The sequence below is a fragment of the Salvelinus fontinalis genome, chromosome 7 (genome assembly GCF_029448725.1).
Source record: "Salvelinus fontinalis isolate EN_2023a chromosome 7, ASM2944872v1, whole genome shotgun sequence".
NCBI lineage: Eukaryota > Metazoa > Chordata > Actinopteri > Salmoniformes > Salmonidae > Salvelinus > Salvelinus fontinalis.
Window position 1 is genome coordinate 33,313,261 of NC_074671.1, and position 16,690 is coordinate 33,329,950.

The 16,690-nt window shown below is 42.5% G+C and overlaps 1 protein-coding gene across 6 annotated transcripts in view; it reads left to right on the forward strand.

Moving 5' to 3' along the window:
- Positions 1 to 16,690, forward strand: part of dnajb6b (DnaJ heat shock protein family (Hsp40) member B6b) — a 53,229-nt gene that overhangs the window by 17,323 nt on the left and 19,216 nt on the right. For 2 of the 6 annotated variants that reach the window (XM_055929228.1, XM_055929229.1), the window contains exons 2-7: positions 1,621 to 1,735; positions 7,840 to 7,949; positions 9,890 to 9,952; positions 10,347 to 10,457; positions 15,824 to 15,949; positions 16,354 to 16,501. In XM_055929228.1, the coding sequence (XP_055785203.1) occupies positions 1,671 to 1,735; positions 7,840 to 7,949; positions 9,890 to 9,952; positions 10,347 to 10,457; positions 15,824 to 15,949; positions 16,354 to 16,501 (623 nt within the window). In that variant the 5' untranslated portion in view covers positions 1,621 to 1,670. Of the gene's footprint in view, positions 1 to 1,363; positions 1,736 to 7,839; positions 7,950 to 9,889; positions 9,953 to 10,346; positions 10,458 to 15,820; positions 15,971 to 16,353; positions 16,502 to 16,690 lie in introns of those variants that run through there. The other 4 variants (XM_055929226.1, XM_055929223.1, XM_055929227.1 and 1 more) reach the window with 4 other exon arrangements.

Here is a 16,690-nt window from a genome sequence, read left to right on the forward strand (position 1 = left end):
GCTAAATTGTAATTATTCGCTCCTATGGCCTATTTATTGCCTACCTCATGCCTTTTGCACACAATGTATATAGACAATTTTCTTTTTTTCCTACTGTGTTATTGACTTATTGTTTACTCCATGTGTAACTCTGTTGTCTGTTCACACTGCTATGCTTTATCTTGGCCAGGTCGCAGTTGTAAATGAGAACCTGTTCTCAACTAGCCTACCTGGTTAAATAAAGTTGAAATAAAATTTTAAAAAAATCCTATTGATGGTAGTGGATTCATATTAAAAATGGATGCAGCTTTGAATGCGCTTATGTGGTATTATTAGCCTATTGCAAATCTGGACAAACGATCCACCTACCACTATTGTCACTATGAATGGTGGATAGAGGACTGGATATACTGTTACACTGGTAGATTATACTGACCTGTGGTATAGTAAAAGTTAGCACACAGAAAAGCATAAGGGACCAAAACATATAGGGGGAGGTACATGCAAGCACATGAGGACATTTGGCTAGTATGGAAGAAATTCTATAGTAAAATCTCCAAAAGAGAATGTAAACCATGGGGGAAAATGCACTACCCTCCCCTGTGCCCAATTTAAATAACCACAAAAACCTCTCCAAAGCAACAAAAAAAAAGATGGACAACCGTTCCCTATTTTGGAACACCCCCCCTCCAGTAAATTTTGACCTGTCCCTAATGTTATAACTCTCACATGCTTGGAAAGGGTCAAACACACACACTTTTGCATTGAATCAACTTGTTTTAAAGAGGATTTTAGGAATTTTTCTATGACCAAAGTTGATGTAAGTGATAGATACGGTATGTTAATTGAGTTGTAATTGGACTGTTAATATGTAAAGTTAATAGAGTGCACAGTGTGACTGGGGTGTCAGTGGGGGTTGAACGTGTGGTACAGGAGTGATGTTAACACTGTCTGGTGGATCATGCAGATGACTACTGGGGCTGTAAATTGACAGGGGAAGACGACGTCCCATAGAGCTCCACTTTGGAGTTTATTCTCTTTTCAAAGCTGCCTCCCATTGGCCACATTAAGCAGCGATGAAATGGCAGACTTGTATGGGATGGAAGTACTGTATAGCTGGGCATGTTTCGCCTGGTGCTCCAGGCCGCCTATGATATCAGTAAAGAAATGCTTATGGAAAGGGGGTCACTTGGGTGTTGTGGCTTCTGTTCTTCATTCGTCCATATGCAATCGTAAATCACAATTTCACTCTTACTTATTTTGGCAGGCCAGGGTATCCACTCTACCCCATCATTATGTAATATTAGAGCTAATGTTAGCTTAAGTCTTGTCCCCAGCTCGCTCTCGCGCCCCTTTCTTTCTCCCATTTCTCTCTCTCTCTTGCGCTCTCTCTCTCTCGCGCTCTCAAGAGGGCTCTATTTTAAGGGCAGTTGATTACATTGTTTAGCTGTGCCATCCTGTGAAATACCCTGCCCCCCCCTCTTCTATCCTCACCCCGCTGGGCCTGGAGGGAGGGGAGGTTTCTTAGCTGTCACACATGGCTGCCTCTCACGGCCCCACTTTGTTGTGCTTTTCCCCTCATTGAGTTCCTCCGCATTGTTTTTTTTAATTTTTTTTAACGGCGCTTTGCTCCCTCTGCAGAGCGACGGCTAAAGACGGCTGTCTAGAAGGAACCACAGAGAAAAACAACCATGACGGAATACTACCAGATTTTAGGGGTCCAGAGAAACGCTTCGGCGGAGGACATTAAAAAAGCGTGAGTACCCGTGTTCGGCATGGCCTCTATTTTTACACACATGTCGACTTTAGTAGTGTGGGACACTCTGAAGGATGTAGTAGACTAATTATAGAAACGGATAGAGCGCTAACCGCTAATGCTTTAGAAAGTTTCCACTCTTCTCACTCAGCTTCCTGTAACCTTGTTGAGTACCGCTGTCGCAAACCTTCCTGTACGCTCACACACCGGCAGACACACTGAGCAGCCCCGCTCACGTCTCGTGACCAATGTTTCCTATTGTTGTTTGTGAACCGTCATGCGTTTCATTTTGCCAGTAATGTGTTGTGAATGACGGACACGCGCACTCCTCTTTTTAAAACAGTTCTATGATTGTGAGATTATGATCTGCCCTTTTGTGCTGCTAGGCTTGGGAATCTAAGGTATGTTCGTTTTTTTTTTTAGGGTTTATGTTAGCACCAACTCCACTGTGAAGGGAGTGTTTTAACCCTTTTTTTTCTTCTTCAGGTTAAGTGTTGAATACAATGTAAACATAACCGTCTAAGTCACTAAATTAACCGAAAAGTGGTCTTTTAAACACAAGCAGTAGTCATACGAACTCTGTTTTTTCACGTTCAGTTTCAACGCTGACTGTCCTGCATTTGACCTTTTTGACTAGATAGAGACCATCCAAGACAAAGGTCAATTGTGTAACCCCATCTCTCTGACACACTGGGCTACCCACGTCTAACCCTGCCAATTTGAACTGCTTTACCTCAATCTTGGAGCCTCTTCGCACTTAATAGACTTTCTGTAAAAATACCGTCTGTTACACAAATGTAAACTTGTGCGCTTACTACGTCTCGACCTCTACCTCCGGAGGTAGTTCACGACACTCGTTCCCCTTGAAGCAGGGCAGTGTAAACAGAGTTGTCTCGTTAAGCTAACACAGCTACGGTGTATATGGTAATGGCAGAGCAATGTTTTTGAAACGGCTACAACGTAATAGACATTTTCCTAATATTTGAATCAAGTTTTAACTTGAAATTGCACTAACAGCCTGCTACATTTTAATTTTTTTTATTTAACCTTTTATTTAACTAGGCAAGTCAGTTAAGAACAACATCTTATTTACAATGACTGCCTAGGAACAGTGGGTTAACTGCTTTGTTCAGGGGCAGAACGACAGATTTTTACCTTGTCAGCTCGGGGATTAGAACTAGCAACCTTTCGTTTACTGGCCCAACGCTCTAACCACTAGGCTACCATTCTGTAATTGACGTTGTAGCTGCCGGCAGCACTTATCCACGTAAAACTATGGAAGTCCATTCCCGATCGGGTAGCAGGCTAACCTAACCAACTCCAAACCTTAGTTGTAGCGTAGGATGTAGTAATAAACCAGCTGTAAAAAATAGTTTTTATTTTGGCTGTGATGGAGACCAGATTATTATATCAGGTCATATGGTTTAAACATAAATACCCTGGGAAAACTCCTGGCTCAGGGAGGATGAAAATCCTTTACAAAGAGACAACTGCAGTTGAACAAAAATGAACAGTGTTGCGATGGCTGTATGCAGGGTTGGATCATGTAGGCCTTTGCATCAGTAATAAAAAATTATCCTCACACACCATGTCATCACTATTGTCTTGATTGGTTTAATCCCAGTCAATCATTTTGGATTAAAAAGGCCTAGGTAGCCTAGCCACCCGAAGTGTGAATATCGACCACGTTCACATTTTCTCCGAACCCAAAAATGTTTACCTACTTTAGGCTATAAATACATTGCTTAGGCTATAAAAACATGACGTTACGTTTCCACAGGCCCCAATGGGATCAGAGCGCACGGGCTTCTCTAGGTTACCTGCAGCTCTGGTTGTTATCGGTAGGCTACAGTTGATCAGACTGTAGCATTTATTGTGCACGTTGACAAATCATGAGTCATTTTATTTAAAATAATTGGTGGCTTCCATATAGAACAGCTTGTAGTGGGGAATTCACCTATATCCACGTTTTCAGTCGCAGTTTGCTTTTACCACATGCAATGATTTGCATTTAATGAAGCCTGGTTTGTTGTGATGTTGTAAGGTAGGCCTACTGTACTTTCAATTATTTGTATGAGAGGGTTAATCTTTCATTTTTGATAGGCTAATGTTAAATGATGAAGACATGCTGTAGCAATTGCCTGCACATAATTGTTTTGATTGGTTTAATATGGTTTGGTTGCATTATTCAATCATGTAATATGTTTGAGACAAAGTTAGCCATTGTTGAATAGTTTGTGTTTACTGGATAGTGGCTACTACGATATTTAGTCAATTTGAGCTGCGGACCAAGAATGTCGCGTTGCCAGCCACAACGCTAGGCAAGGATGTAATGTGAGTTGTAAAGTGAAATTCTCTTTCGCCATACCGCTCCTCAGACTCTCCTTCATATCTCGTAGTGGGAATAGGGCCTTAGCCGCCTTGGTCATGTAGCCTGTTAATGTCAATTGTACTATACTGACTCTGTTTTACAAATCCTTTGAGTATTTTTAAAAACTTGCTGTATTGTTTGTTGGTTTGGCAATGCCACTGTCAGCCAGGGAAATATGCTGGGAAGGATTATCACCACAACAAGCAAGGTACTTTGAGTCAAACAGGCCTGGATGAGATCTTTCAGGTCAGGCCCCTCCAAGGCTCACAAAATCATTTTAGACCCAAGCCACCCCTTGTACCCGGACTTTGAACTACTCCCCTCTGGGCACAGGTATAGGGCACCCCTTGGCAGGAAAAAAAGAACTAGACAATAATTTGTGCCAGGTGGGATATCCCTCATAAATAGCTCGGGCTAATGGTCCTATCAACCCAATTAGGCCAGCAGGCTAGTCTCTTTATAATTGTGTGTAACTGTTATGGAAGTTGTATTCTATTTAAACGCCACTTTAAATGTGTACATGACACTGCAACAAAATTTCCCCATGGGGACAATAAAGTCAGTCAACTAAAGTAACAAGAAAACCCCTGTTTACACCTCTCTGTGAAAGTTAGTTACAGGATGAAGTAGTTTGCAGACAGAAGCTCTTCTGAGAAATGTACAGGAAAAGCACCCAAGTATTTGTAACTGTATTCTCTCATGCAGGCCCAGTCCTGGCTGTTCTGCCGCCCACTGATTCATGCCAATTTAGCCCACGGGTCGAAACTATTTCAGCCACACCCGTTGCTGACAGGTGTATGAAATCGAGCACATAGCCATGCAATCTCCATAGACAAACATTGGCAGTAGAATGGCCTTACTGAAGAGCTCAGTGACTTTCAACATGCCACCATCATAGGATGCCACCTTTCTAACAAGTCAGTAAGTCAAATTTCTGCCCAGCTAGAGCTGCCCCGGTCAACTAAGTGCTGTTATTGTGAAGTGGAAAGGTCTAGGAGCAAAAACGGCTCAACTTCAACTGCCCAACTTCAGTGCCCGATCTCACTAATGCTCTCGAGGCTGAATGGAAGCAAGTCCCCACAGGAATGTTCCAACATCTAGTGGAATGCTTTCCCAGAAGAGTGGAGGGTGTTATAGCAGCAAAGGGGGGTCCAACTCCATAATAATGCCTGTGATTTTGGAATGAGTACATGTCCACATATTTTTGGTCATGTACTGTATATAGAAAGCATTCACACCCCTTTTTACTTTTTCCACATTTTGTTTCAGCCTGAATTTAAAATGGAAAAAATATAAATTTTATGTAAGTGGAATTATGTTTTTTGAATTTTTCACAAATGTATTAAAAGCTGAAATGTCTTCAGTCAATAAGTATTCAACCACTTTATAACAGGTGTCCACATATTTTGTTCATGTAGTGTATATAAACCCTGGATGACTGGCAGGGGGCGCTGTATTAAAGCCATCTTGGTACTCCGCCATTGTAAAAAATATTTTGGAAGCTTTACAAATGCATTTATTAATGTCTACATTAGTTTTTAACATTTTATATAAACAAATATATAAACATTTTCCTTAAGTGTTTTTGTCCTTCATTCCTATACCACTGCTCTTCCTGAGGGGTACCAATATGGCTGACCGGTGGCTACTCTATTCAATGGCCAATCGATAGCAATCCAGGGTTTATATACATCATTGGTTGAAATTCCTGGGCAGCAGTTGTTAGGAGCCTGATTTTCCATTCCAGATTTTGACCTTTCCTGTTTTTATGGTTTGTTAAAATGTCATATTCACATCTAAGCACATTTTTTTTTATTTGATTGGGCTCCATTTAGGTTAGGCTATTTGATCAGAGAAACATGCATGATGTACAAAGTATCTCCAGCCTATAGGCTACAGAAAACTGCACTTTTTGTACCGTAGGCTATAGGCTACATGATTTATGTCAATTTTTTTTACTGAACATTGTGTCTCTCCGACAACACCGTGGAGAGGCACACTGGGCATGGATAATAATTTGCGCCCCTGCTGACAGTGGTTAGGCCTACTGCTTATCACTGCCGCCCTGGGCGGCCGACTAATCCGCCCTGGGCGGCCGACTAATCGTTCCTATTTGGCTGGCCTGCCCTACCTTCAGGTGAGAATGCTGCCTTACGACCAAGATGCGGTTTACCTCGGGCCAGAAGCACCCCACCAGTGCTCTTGTTTCCCTTTTTTGTTTTTGTCTTTCCCTGTAGGTGAGTTTGGACACCCTTTTTACAGGGGCGGTATGTGTCCAGCATCTGAGTAGAAGTGCTGCTCTCAAATCAGTTTAGCCTTTTAGATCCTAATTGATAAGATTACATGGACAGGGAAGACCTCATCCTAGATCAGCACTCCTCCACAGAGAAGCTCGACTCCTATGGGCCTAGGTCTGCATGGAGTCCTAGGTCTTAATGTGCTCCTTCTCAGCAGAATATATTGTCATAAAAGGCTAAATCCCTACTCTGTGGTCTCTATGCAGCCTTATGGAGGAGCTCTGAGTCAGGCCCATCCTCCATAGGGCCTGTGTCCGTAATGGCATCCTAGTTTCTATTTAGTGTGGGTCAAAAGTAGTGCACCCGTTCCTCCAGTCACATTCTGTTAAAGGTCCCCAAAGCGCACACATCCCTGGGTCGCGCCTCTTTTCACTTCGCTGCAGCTAGTCGACTGGAACGAGCTGCAACAAACACTCAAACTGGACCGTTTTGTCTCCATCTCTTCAAAGACTCAGTCATGGACACTCTTACTAACAGTTGTGGCTTCGTGTGATGTATTGTTGTCTCTACCTTGCCCTTGGTGCTGTTGTCTGTGCCCAATAATGTGTACCATGTTTTGTGCTGCTACCATGTTGTGTTGCTGCCATGCTATGTTGTCTTAGGTCTCTCTTATTGTAGTGTTGTGGCGTCTCGCTTGTCGTGATCGTGTTTTGACCTATTTGTATTTTATTATCATCCCAGCCCCCGTCCCCTCAGGAGGCCATTTGCCTTTTGGTAGGCCGTCATTGTAAATAAGAATCTGTTAACTGAGTTGCCTAGTTAAATAACGGTTAAATATAATTTATTTTTTATATATAGGGAACCATTTGGGACGTTGACACTGTCTGCTGCAAGCCTGGCTTAGTCCGAGAGAACTGCTGAATCAGTACAAACCGCTGTCCTGGACTGCAGAGCCATGGAGTTTACACTGCCTCCCTTTTTATAGATATAGAGATATAGAGATATAGAGATATATTTATTTATTTATTTATTTATTGCTGGGAGGGTGAGAATTGAGCTAGCAGCCTTAAAAACGCCCTTCTGCTCTGCCTGCACTTGTGTTTGCTTTTATTTATTTTTTGTCTTCCAATTAAGTGTCATGACACAGAGGGTTGTGTAATTTCAATGATGAAATCGGACAACTGAATCTTTTTTTGAAATCCTCTGTTAGCAATTCAGCTAACAGTTTGAGCAATTATCTGTTAAGAATTGATACTTGCACTCTCCTGGTCAGCCCTCTGTCGTCAACCCACATTTTTATCCGCAAATGATAAAAGAACGCCTCAATTGATTTACTACTCATGGAGCCATGTGGTATATTGACGGTTATACGTAGTTAGTATTTGTTGTTATGAAATGAATGGTGAGATTACCAATCTCCTTAGATGCCAAATGACAGTGGTATCTTTGGGCTTTACATGTCTGTGTAGTAAAATGTGTAATCTGCCATACTGTAGGTACAGAAAGCTAGCACTAAAGTGGCATCCAGACAAGAACCCAGACAACAAGGAAGACGCGGAGAGGAAGTTCAAAGAGCTTTCAGAAGCCTATGAGGTCCTGTCAGACGGTAAGATTCCCCCCTCCACCTAAGACTCTTCATTTATGGACGTTTGCAAACACAAAAATGCAAACACAAACGCTAATGCACATGTCACGAATCCCGGATGCCATTCCCACATCCGGTCGTTAAAAAAAAAAAAAACGAAAAGAAAAAAAACTTAACTGCAGCGTTGCAGTTCTTGAACCAAACTGTTGCACCTACTGCCATACCCTGTTCAAAGGAACTTACATATTTTCTCTTGCTTATTCACCCTCCTAAATGGCACACAAAAACCAATCCATGTCTAAGGCTTAAAAATCCTTCTTTAACCTCCCCTTCATCTACTCTGATTTTTAAGTGGATTTAACAAGTGACATCAATAAGGGATCATAGCTTTAACCTGGTCATGGAAAGAGCAGGTGTCCTTAATGTTTTGTACACCTGGGTGTACATTTTCGAAACGTTACAAGAACCCTTTACACTAAAATGAGTAACATTACGCGACTGCAACCTGTAAAATTGTACAATGTGGTGGACAGCTAGCTACATAGCATGCACACATGAGGTCTAGGCCTTCTTGATTAGTGATATCTCTTTGCTATACAGATTATATGACTGATTAAAATCCCTCCCAAAATATGTTTTAGCTTCAAAAAGGTACATTAGCCTATCACCCTAGGTGTCGTTTATGATGTTTTCACCTCTTTGTTTCCACCCAAACATATGACCAGTCATGTGTTGCTGCCAGATGGTGAACATACCATAACTATTGTCTTTGTCCACATTGAAAATAACCCTTTGTCTGTCTGTTACAGGACTAAAATGATCTATGTACTTGACAGCGCTGGGATGTAAGCTGTTTCCTAAACTGCACCCGATTCCCTATGCAGTGCACTACTTTTCACGGGCCCTGGTCAAAAGTAGTGTACTACATAGAGAATAGGGTGCCATTTGGGATGCAAATGTAGGCCTGAGCACAACAGAGAACTGTAATGTCTTGATTTATTTGTCCCCATTATGTACTGCTCTCCCAGCAACAGCAGCTAACAACAGGCCAGTAATTGTTTCCCTTCGAAGCACACGTCAGGACCGTTTGTGCTGTGGAGTATACACACTTGAACATCGACTTTCCTCTTTTGGTTCTCGTACCAGCCTTTAAGTAGTCACGCTTGTTGTCGTTTCACTTTTTCCGCACATCAAGTTATGGGTTGGTCATTTATGACTTTCATGAAAATGGGCATATACAGCCACGCTCTGTCCACTTGTCCAATGGTTTGTCTGCATCGTACACTCAGGTTTCTGACTGGGGCTTTTCCCAGCATTCACCTCCGAGACAGAATTGTAAACCTATCGGTGAAAGAAGAGCACAGGTGGAAGATTATGAGAGGTCTTGGAGGAAGGATATTAAAAGACTTAGGAGAAAGTATCTTAAGACGGTTGAAAAGACATGATTTCAACCAGTTTTGCCATTGAAATGACGTATTTTTCATAGTGTTTTTCTCACTGGGTAGAAGGAAGGGTCTTAAGACTGAGATTGAGCTTGATGTTTTAACTCTTTGAATGTTAATTCTAAAACATTAAGTGAGTGTAATTTGCAAGCATCAAATCAATAGATTTGTGTATACATTATAACTAAGCAGCCAGTAATAAGGAGCCACTAAGACCATTTCACATGTACCTCGTGTATCAAGTTATGAGAATGAGGCAGGATCTGTTTCATATCCAGGAAGCTATTATTATCCAAAGGTCGCAGCGATCTTTCATTTAAATGGAGAACAGAAACGACACTTTGTCAAGTTCAAAGTGCCCCAAATGGCACCCTATTCCATAGTGTTCTACTTTTGACCAAGATCAGACCAAAAGTAGTGTGCCACATAGGGAATAGGTTGCCATTTGGGACACATCCACAGTGACCATTGCCTGACAGTTTCAGATCTCTTAATCCCTCCTTTTCTTCGTATCCCTAGCAAACAAGAAGAACCAGTATGACCGATATGGTAAAGAAGGCCTGGCTGGAAACGGAGGCAGAGGTATACATTACTCTTTGTTTCTATATGTAGAGCCTCTCTAGGAAATATGGAGGTTAAACGTGTATGTTATATGATACCGTATTATATGACACAATGTCTGAAATGACACATGAAGCTAGCTAGCATGCCAAGGAGAAGTGTTTTTTTGCTTCTACCAATGAACAGCTCTATGGGGTCAACCTGACCGGGCAATACCAACCTCGCTCTTTTTTTTCTCCTCTCTTCTTTTTGAGGACCCAAAACCATTAGCTGTCAACTAAGCCTCATAGTGCCATGCTACCCTCATAGTTCCCTTGAGTAGTTGAACTATGTTCAGATCGCCATGCGTACTGCAAGACCAGGAGAATGTTGCTATCGCGCAGTAACTCTCATTGTATGTTCTTGTTTCTTCCAGGAGGGCATTATCACAACGGTGATCACTTCAGTGGCGGGTTCACATTCCGTAATCCCGAGGATGTCTTCAGGGAATTCTTCGGAGGTCGAGATCCATTTGCCGATTTCTTCGGTAAGTCTTTTCCTCCAACTGAGGCCAGAGAATGCACAGAGAGCCTAGTTCCCAGAGACACCAATGGCAATTGCCCTTATTCTATAGAGTGGAAGGAGAGTGATTGAGGATGGAGCCATACTTTGGTACGCTCTGTCTCTGACTACTTTTATTATGTACATTTCATCCAAATTTGTTCAGTATTGGATGTGATGTTGCTAAAAGTAACCGCTTATCCCTGTGTAGATAATATTCAATAGGAATCTATCACTATACTGTTGATTATAACCGATATGGCTTTGATCACCAAAACTGATGCAGGAATTGAGATTACGATGTTCAACGCTGCCTCGAGCGAGGTCTGTGCTTTTTTAAATCCTTGGACATTCCTGACCTTTTCATTGTCGGTATACCCACAACTAGATTCACGTTCTAAACCCCCTGTGGACATGCTACTAATTGTGCGCCAATCCGAGTCAATCTTGCTGGCTGGAAGAGACCGACTGGGCTGTTTGCTGACCGGCCTAATCGTAGTGTTTATGTAGCTGTGAGAATTGTACAGAGAACTGGCTACACTGCAGACTGGTTAGGGGTTAATGGGTTAGCCAGGGTGGGAAATGAACACCATCCACCAGTGAATTGCTGGTCGATTTTGGCATTGGCTGGTAGAATGTCTACTCTTACCAGCCACATTGGTGGGGGTCATACAGAGCACTTGGGAGCAGTTTATTGTTTGATACAAAGCCCACATGTAAAAATAAAATAAAAAATACAACTCTTTGAGAGTGTGTGTCAGCTCCGGAAGAGAGAATCTCAATGGTACAGTTGTGAAAGTGGGGTACAGCATAGGTTCAATATCTGGTTCAAACAATATCGAGAGAGATGGAGACCTTGCCTGCTGGAATAGGTCTGTCTGTCTGGCCGGCTGTCTGTTCTTTGAAATCAATTTGAAAACCGCTCAATACATGCTATTCTATGTGTTTTCTGTGATTTATCAAAAAATGTGACTTGTAAACAAATTGAGTATCTGGTCAATTTGGGCAACCACTGCGGCTAGTGGAACAAAGTAAAACCCCTCCCCGGAGGCAGCCAGGACTGTGCTCAGGGTCCCGTCTAGCCTAACTGTAGTAGCCTGAGTGTGACTCAGGACTTTAGCAGTCATTTAACCACTCCTGTGTTTTACTAGTCTTAACTGACTGACAAACCATCAGCACCAGCTGGCATAATGACAGCCAGCTATACAATCACCATGCCTCTGGCTAGAGGGACGGGTGGGTACCGTATTACCCATAGAACTGGCTTTCGGGAAGAAAAACCACCTTCCGGAGACACCTGAAACCCCACCTCTTTAAGGAATACCTAGGATAGGATAAAGCAATCCTTCTGACCCCCCCCCCCCCTTCCCTTAAAAGATTTAGATGCACTATTGTAAAGTGGTTGTTCCACTGGATGTCATAAGGTGAATGCACCAATTTGTAAGTCGCTCTGGATAAGAGCGTCTGCTAAATGACTTAAATGTAAATGTAAAAACAAAACAGCCATTGCATCCTTTAGACTCTTCCAACCACAGACTGGACAGCCTGGATGGTCTGGGTTAAAATGTAAAGTTTACGAGCAAACAGGGACAGCTATAAAACCAGGACCATAGTGTGGTGCTCCATGCCATCAGCCTAGCAGGTACTATCCTCTTACCGGCTGCATTGAGGACATGCTGTCTGATGCTGCTGCTGGACACTGCCAACCTGGGAGTAAACAGCAACAGCTGTCCTCTGCACTCTGTGGATGCGTCCCAACTGGCACCGTATTCCCTATATAGTGAGGGAGTAGGCAGGGTTGGGGAGTAACTGACTACATATGATTACAAAAAACGAACTAATCAAATCAAACTTTATTTGTGTAGACTTTACCGTAAAGTGTAGGTCTACACTTTACAGTTTAAAGTGTAGACTTTACCGTGAAATGCTTACTTACAAGCCCTTAAGCCCTTAACCAACAGTGCAGTTCAAGAAGTTACATGTAATCTGATTTTAAAAGATAAATAAAAAAAACAGTACTTTATTATGTAACCAGCAAAAATATTGTAATCGGATTACACTAAAATGCGTAACATATTATGCGAAAGCAACCTGTAAAATGTATCAACCTCGGAGCTTCCTGCTTACTCCTACACCACAAACATTCATCAAGTATTATTGTAACCCCTCCCCTGTTTCACATGTTTCCACACACACAGACACATGCGTCTGACGCTATTACAACTGGTCTTATTTTAATACAGAAGCTATTTTTGAAAGCATTCCAGCTGAATGATGTAGGCTCTCATATCCGTCCACTGTCTGAGGCTCGCCTCCATATTTAGAGCTCTGTGGGTGAACCGTGGATGCCTCGCTGTCATTCGCTGAGCAGATACCGGCTTTTACACCACTGGCTGAGCCAATAGGCTCCCTACTACAACACGTCTCCCATTGGTCAAAACAACACCTTCCGTAACCGCAAGTCACCGAACATTGGCTGAGTTTAGCAATAGCTTTCAAAGGCCATTTTCAAGTCCATATATTATAAATAACCCTGCTACATTATATCCTCTCCTAACAACATAACAAAATAAGTCACATCAAGGGACACCGAGATAAACAAGAAGGGTTTTAATTCTAGATCATAAATGATATTATGACCAGCCTTGTTAGAAACATCTTCCATGCTCCACTGCATCCCAAATGGCACCCTATTCCTTACTTGGTGCACTCCTTTTGACTAGGGGCCCATAGTCATGAGCTCTGGTCAAAAGTAATGCACTATATAGGGAATAGGGTGCCATTTAGGACTCACCCCCCCAGTTCCAGTTGCAGTGGAGACCTCCTGTGGTGGGGGGGTCACCACATTGTGGTGGGGGTCAGTCCATTTGAGATGCACAATGGAATACGGAGAGGATTAGAGGGAGGCTTTATGGAGAGCTTGCGGCTGGGTTTAATACGGACCTTTTCTAAGGGGAGAGGGAGTGTGACTGAGTCCTCAGGGTCCTCATGCATAAACGATCCAATTAATAAATGAATTCTGACATTGTGGTGGATTGGAGAGCGGAAGCACCAGGGGATTTTTCTTTCTAACGGGGAGGGCAGCTATTTTTCTCAGCACAATCACGTCTGTCCCTGTGGGAAGGTCTCCCATGTGACTACTGCAGCCATTTCTGGTTAAGACTAACACAAACCTCTGTGAGACTGTAAATGATTGAACTCTTTATTTTATTTTTATTTTTTATATCCGGTTGAAAATGAAACCAAAACCCCTCAAATATTATTTGTGATATATCAGACATTTCCTTCCTAAAAGTCTGTAGGTTAATGCACTTTACCCTTTGGGGAATGGGGACACGACATCAGTGAATAATCCAGCTCAATTTATAGATATGTATTTATACTCAACAAACAAAAATAAACGCAACATGTAAAGTGTTGGTTCCATGTTTTATGAACTGAATTAAAGATCCCAGAAATGTTCCATAAGCACAAAAAGTTTATTTCTCTCAAATTGTGCCGATTTATATACATCCCTGTTAGTGAGAATTTCTCCTTTGACAAGATAATCCATCCACCTGACAGGTGTGGCATATCAAGAAGCTGATTAAACAGCATGATCATTATACAGTTGCACTTTGTGCTGGGGACAATAAAAAGCCACTCTAAAATGTGCAGTTTTGTCACAACACAATGCCACATCTCAAGTTTTGAGGGAGTGTGCAATTGTCATGCTGACTGCAGGAATGTCCACAAGAGCTGTTGCAGATAATTTAATATTAATTTCTCTACCTTAAACTGCCTCCAACGTCGTTTTAGAGAATTTGGCAGTACATCCAACCGTCCTCACAACCACAGACCACGTGTAACCCCGCACAGCCCAGGACCTCCACATTCGGCTTCTTCACCTACGGGATCGTCTGAGACCAGACACCCAGACAGCTGATGGAACTGTGGGTTTGCACAACCCAAGAATTTCTGCACGAACTGTCAGAAACCGTCTCAGGGAAGCTCATCTGCGTGCTCGTCGTCCTCACCAGGGTCTTGACCTGACTGCAGATTGGTGTCTTAACCAACTTCAGTAGGTAAATTCTCACCTTCGATGGCTACTGGCACGCTGGAGAAGTGTGCTCTTTACGGATGAATCGCGGTTTCGACTGTATGGCGTCGTGTGGGGGCGAGCGGTTTCTGATGTCAACGTTGTGAATAGAGGGCCCCATAGTGGCGTTGGGGTTATGGTATGGGTAGGCATAAGCTACGGACAAAATGCAATTGTGTTCATTATCTAAGCAATTTGAATGCGCAGCGATAACGTGATGAGATACTGAGGCCCATTGTTGTGCCATTCATCCGCTGACATCATGTTTCAGCATGATAATCTACAGCCCCATGTCGCAAGGATCTGTAGACCACATTCCTGGAAGCTGAAAATGTCCCAGTTCTTCCATGGCCTGCATACTCCCCAGACATGTCACCCATTGAGCATGTTTGGGATGCTCTGGATTGACGTTTACAACAGCGTGTTCCGGTGCCTGCCAATATCCAGCAACTTCGTACAACCATTGAAGATGAGTGGGACAACATTCAACAGTCTGATCACAACTATGCGAAGGAGATGTCGCGCTACATTCTGACTGGTTTTCTGATCCACGCCATATGTTTTGTTTTTTAAGGTATCTGTGACCAGTCATGTGAAATCCATAGATTATGGCCAAATAAATGTATTTAAATTGACTGGTATCCTTATATGAACTGTAACTCAGTAAAATCTTTGAAATTGTTGCATGTAGCGTTTATATTTTTGTTCAGTGTAGATAGGCCTATGCCATTTCCAGTGGTGTAAAAATACTTTAAAGTACTAAAGTAGATTATTGTGGTATCTGTACTTCACTTTTTATATTTTTGACTACTTTTACTTCACTACATTCCTAAGTAAAATGATGTACTTTTTACTCCATACATTTTCCCTGACACGCAAAAGTACTCCTTACATTTTTAATACTTAGCGGGACAGGAAAATGGTCCCAATTCACGCATCAAGAGAATTATACCTGGTCATTCCTATTGCCTCTGATCTGGCGGATTAACGGACTCACGAAATACAAATGCTTTGTTTGTAAATTATGTAGGAGTGTTCCCCTGGCTAACTGTACATTAAAAAGATGATCTTAATATAAGGAATTTGAAACCTTTTGGTAATAAAGTATATTTCAAACCAAATACTTTTACTCAAGTAGTATTTTACTTGGTGACTTTTACTGGAGTCATTTTCTATTAAGATTTCTTTACTTTTACTCAAGTATGACAATTGGGTACTGCTATGTGGGTGAAAGTGAACTTGACTAATGTGTTGTCATTGTCTCTCCCCAGCAGATGACGACTTCTTCGGTGGGGGACACAGGCAGCGGATGGTGAACCAAAGCAGGACCGGAGGATCCTTCTTCCACGGGTTTGGTGGCTTCCCCCCCTTCGGGGCGGGCTTCACAGGGTTTGGTTCAGGTGCGCTTCCCCTGCAGCACGGTAATACTTCAAATATGTGTGTACTAAAACTCTGGTTAAACTAAACCTTCTTCTCACGGAAGTTGTTACAATTTAAATCATGTCGTAATTCAATCCCATCTATTTGAAATGTTGCTATGCCTTTCATTCACGGGTGTGTTTGTAAGACGAATGTCACCCAGAGAGCTGAAACATTATTTGATGTTACTTTTCCTTTAATGAGATCTATCCTGATGTTACCCTATGATAAGTTTCACACAGTTCTTAGCTACAGACTCAATTGAGATGAAAATGTCAAAAGGAGAAATGGTGGGATTTGGAGTGGGTGGGATTTGGAGTGGGTATATGAGTGTGACCAGTAAAATGAAATGCTTACTCGTAAGCTCTGTGTGTGTCCCTCCTAGGTTTCACCTCCCTGGGACATATGGGTGGAGGGGGCTTCGCCTCGTTTTCCTCTTCATCTTTCGGGGGTGGAGGTGGAGGAGGAATGTGCTCCCGCTCGGTGTCTACCTCCACCAAGTTCATTAACGGCAGACAAATCACCACAAAACGGTACAGCACTGCACAGCACTGCACAGCACTGCACAGCACTGCTCAGCACTGCTCAGCACTGCTCAGCACTGCTCAGCACAGCACAGCACAGCACAGCTAGCCCAGTCAATGAAGTCAATCCTTCACTGACTTTGTCCTCACCCTGTGTTTTAAAGGGATAGTTTCCTCAAAATAAAAACAAACAGGACT